We start from the raw sequence: 3,122 nt of genomic DNA on the forward strand, positions 1-3,122 counted from the left end.
CTATGCACAGGTTGACAGTCCCAAAATGATGGTTAGTTAGAATCCAATGGCCATTTTATTGCTCTTGAATGTGACCTGGGTTGTTTGCTGATTCCAATAGTAGTACCTGAACTTCGTCAGAATTTCCATGCCTCTCTGGTTATGAAGGTCATGAAGTGATTCTCCAAGTCCTGTTGGCTTGGAGGAGTCTGAGGTTTCAGTGTCTTGTTTGCCCTATTTCCAGTACTGAGAAAAGTGCTTTTGAAATGTTATCAAGAATCAAGTTGGTACGAGATCTCTGTTATGGTTCTCAAATTACTAAGGAAGATATGTTCAGCTTTCAGCCCTGTAAGAAATAGAGCTAATCTCTTAAAGAACATTATTCACAGTGACAGTCAAGGTAGAATGTCAGCCTCTGGAAGCTATTTTTAGATGGATGCAAAGAAATTCTTTCATCAAGTCTGAAAGACAAGCACCTGCTGCTACTTTGGCAATTCCATCCGATCATTCCACACATAGTGTCCACTTCCTATCACTCCTCAAGACTTCCACCATTAGAAGTTTGTAGGAATGATCCCCAAAGTCATAGAATTTCATAACTGTGAAGAACTTTAGAAATTATCTAAACTTAGAACAACTGCCTGACTTACCAGTAAGTAAACAAAGGTCAGAAATGAAAAACGAATTGGCATAGACCATCCAATAAGTTTTGGCACCACTAGGATAAGACCCAGGGTTTCTGATCTATTTTCACAAGATTGTAAACAATCAAATAATTTCTTGTGAGGGCCCAAAATAAAAGAATCAATACAATATGAGAAATTGATGAGAAAGGAGGGTGACAGGTTAGGGAGACCCAAACAGCCTAGGACTATTGTGTTTGATATATATCTATAGGGTCCCATTAAGGTCATTGAATCCTCAGCTCAATGACTTGAGCTATGGAAAATGTCTCCAGACATCTTTCTCTGAAATGCTGGTCTGACTGCCCTAGTCAGTGAAGATTGTATTGAGTTGGGCCCCAATGCTATGGTGGGAGTAAGAATCATAGGACATATCTATGGGAACATCATAGCGGGAGGTGCCAGCCTGAAAAGGAGTTGAATGCACATGCCCTGAGCTTAGGCTTGCAGAGGGGTAGTGTGGCATGAAAGTGTAGGATTTATCCAGGTCAGGGGAGCCGTCTTGCTTCAAGGAGAAGTTCCCACTGATGCTCAGGGGTGGTGTGAGTGGGCCCTCGTAAGGTGGGGTGCTGCAGTCAGGTGGCTGGCTCCCAAAAGATGACTCTCCCAAACTCTTGAATACTGGGGGTTTGAGATTAATAAGATGTGTTTCCATATGGCCGTAAGGAGGGCTGGGGAGCCCGGGAGATTGATAGTTGAAGTTGTGGACAGAGATGGCAGAGTCACAAACAGATTTCTCCTCATGCTTTTCCAGGAGGATGGACTGAGAACCCAACTGGAGGCAGCCAGCCACCAGGTTGCTAGTAGGCTGAGAGAGCCCTTTACAGAGCATCTCCACAAAGCCCTTCCCTTCAGGTGTCTGTCCAGTTTCTAGGACCTCAGACAAAGCCCAAATATAATTCCTGGCCAGTCTAAGAGTCTCTATCTTGGAGAGCTTTTGGGTCTTAGAGTAGCACGGCATGACCTTCCTCAGATTGTCCAGGGCATCGTTCAGGCCATGCATCCGGGTCCGTTCCCTAGCATTAGCCTTGACCCTTCGAGCCCTGAATCTCTCAAGGCGAGCTTTTGTCATCTTCTTTTTCTTGGGACCTCTTCTTTTAGGCTTCTCCCCATCTTCTTCCTCCTCTTCTTCCTCCTCAATACTGTCATGATCTTCAGTTAAGCTGCCAAGCATTCCATAAGCAGCTGGTCTTCGCTCCTCCTCCTTCACCTCATTCTGAGAGGCCAGACCTTTGTCCATCCAAGAGGGCGTGTTAACCAACTCTGTCATCTCCTTGGGTTTCACATAAGCTTTTGCCATCTCCAGACTCTAGAAAAGAAGAGCAATGGTTAGTGCCTAGGAACATTTGACTTGATTTAAAATTAAACTTTCTTTTTACATCTTAAATGTAAAGCACAAAATTTGTATTGAAATTCAACTTATGATTATCTATCCCAAACCCTCCACTCTAAATAACAAATCTAAACTCAAGTAAATTCCCAACACACTCATTTAACTGTAGTATTTATAAGAAAGTCAACTATAAAAAAAGGAAATTGACCTGATTATTCATTGCAGTCACTACCTAACGCTTTTTATACCCAGTTCTTCATCTTATGGATATTTTATTCAAAAATAGCTGATATACCACTCAAAACATGTTTTTCTTTCTTCCCAGAATCAGATCATAAAAGAAAATAGCTAAGGTGGGCATATAAATTATTATCCAAATACAGAAACTTCTGAAAGGGAAAGAAGATGCTGAAGTAGTTACAATTAGATAATATGTAAACAATAATTGTAATTAGTGCAAAATTTTAAAGCATATCAAGCGATAATATTAATAAATTGTTCTATATTTACATCACAAAGTAAAGGAGAAACCATACTGAGATCATTCAGACTTTGCTCATGCTCTACAAAGGACTAAATCTCTATTTAGAGACATATCACATACATCTAACCCCAACATCCCTTGTTTCCCACTGACTCTGTTGGTACACCATATGATCATAAAATATTTCTCTCACCATGGCCAAAAGAGCACTTAGTTTTTCAGTAAGCGCCTTGTGGTCTGTCTAACATTAGTGGTGTTAGAGGTCTTAGTCACATGGTGTCTAGAAAGAATCAGGAAAACAGAGGAGGTTACCACTGATTATCTTTCAAATCCACCCATATGTTAAAAGTGAGAACTCTTCATTGAACATGTATCTCACACCACCAGACAAGAAAATGGCAGCAGCTAGAATTACAAGCCAGAGTTCTACCAAATCTATTTAAGATTATCTTCGTGCAGCTATTATAATAAGATTTCATTAAAAATGAAAAATCTGGAACAGATCTTACACTTCACCAAACAGTGACTGCAAACTTAGCAAAGACTATTTCAGGCAAACATGCAAATAGTCTAACTATTTTAACTCACTTGCCTAACAGACACTGTTTAGTCAGAATTTTCTATGAAAAATAGTAAAACTTAT

General features: G+C 40.2%; 1 protein-coding gene across 1 annotated transcript; it reads right to left on the bottom strand.

The window, feature by feature from the left end:
* Positions 1-969: 969 nt before the first annotated feature.
* Positions 970-1,962, bottom strand: NEUROD4 (neuronal differentiation 4). The gene has a single exon (XM_065920852.1). The coding sequence runs from the start codon at positions 1,960-1,962 to the stop codon at positions 970-972; it is 993 nt and encodes a 330-aa protein (XP_065776924.1).
* Positions 1,963-3,122: the final 1,160 nt, after the last annotated feature.

This window comes from Muntiacus reevesi, chromosome 1, assembly GCF_963930625.1.
Source record: "Muntiacus reevesi chromosome 1, mMunRee1.1, whole genome shotgun sequence".
NCBI lineage: Eukaryota > Metazoa > Chordata > Mammalia > Artiodactyla > Cervidae > Muntiacus > Muntiacus reevesi.

Coding starts and splice junctions, on each gene's coding strand:
- NEUROD4 (XM_065920852.1), bottom strand. CDS start 1,962: ATGGCAAAAGCTTATGTGAAACCCAAGGAGATGACAGAGTTGGTTAAC.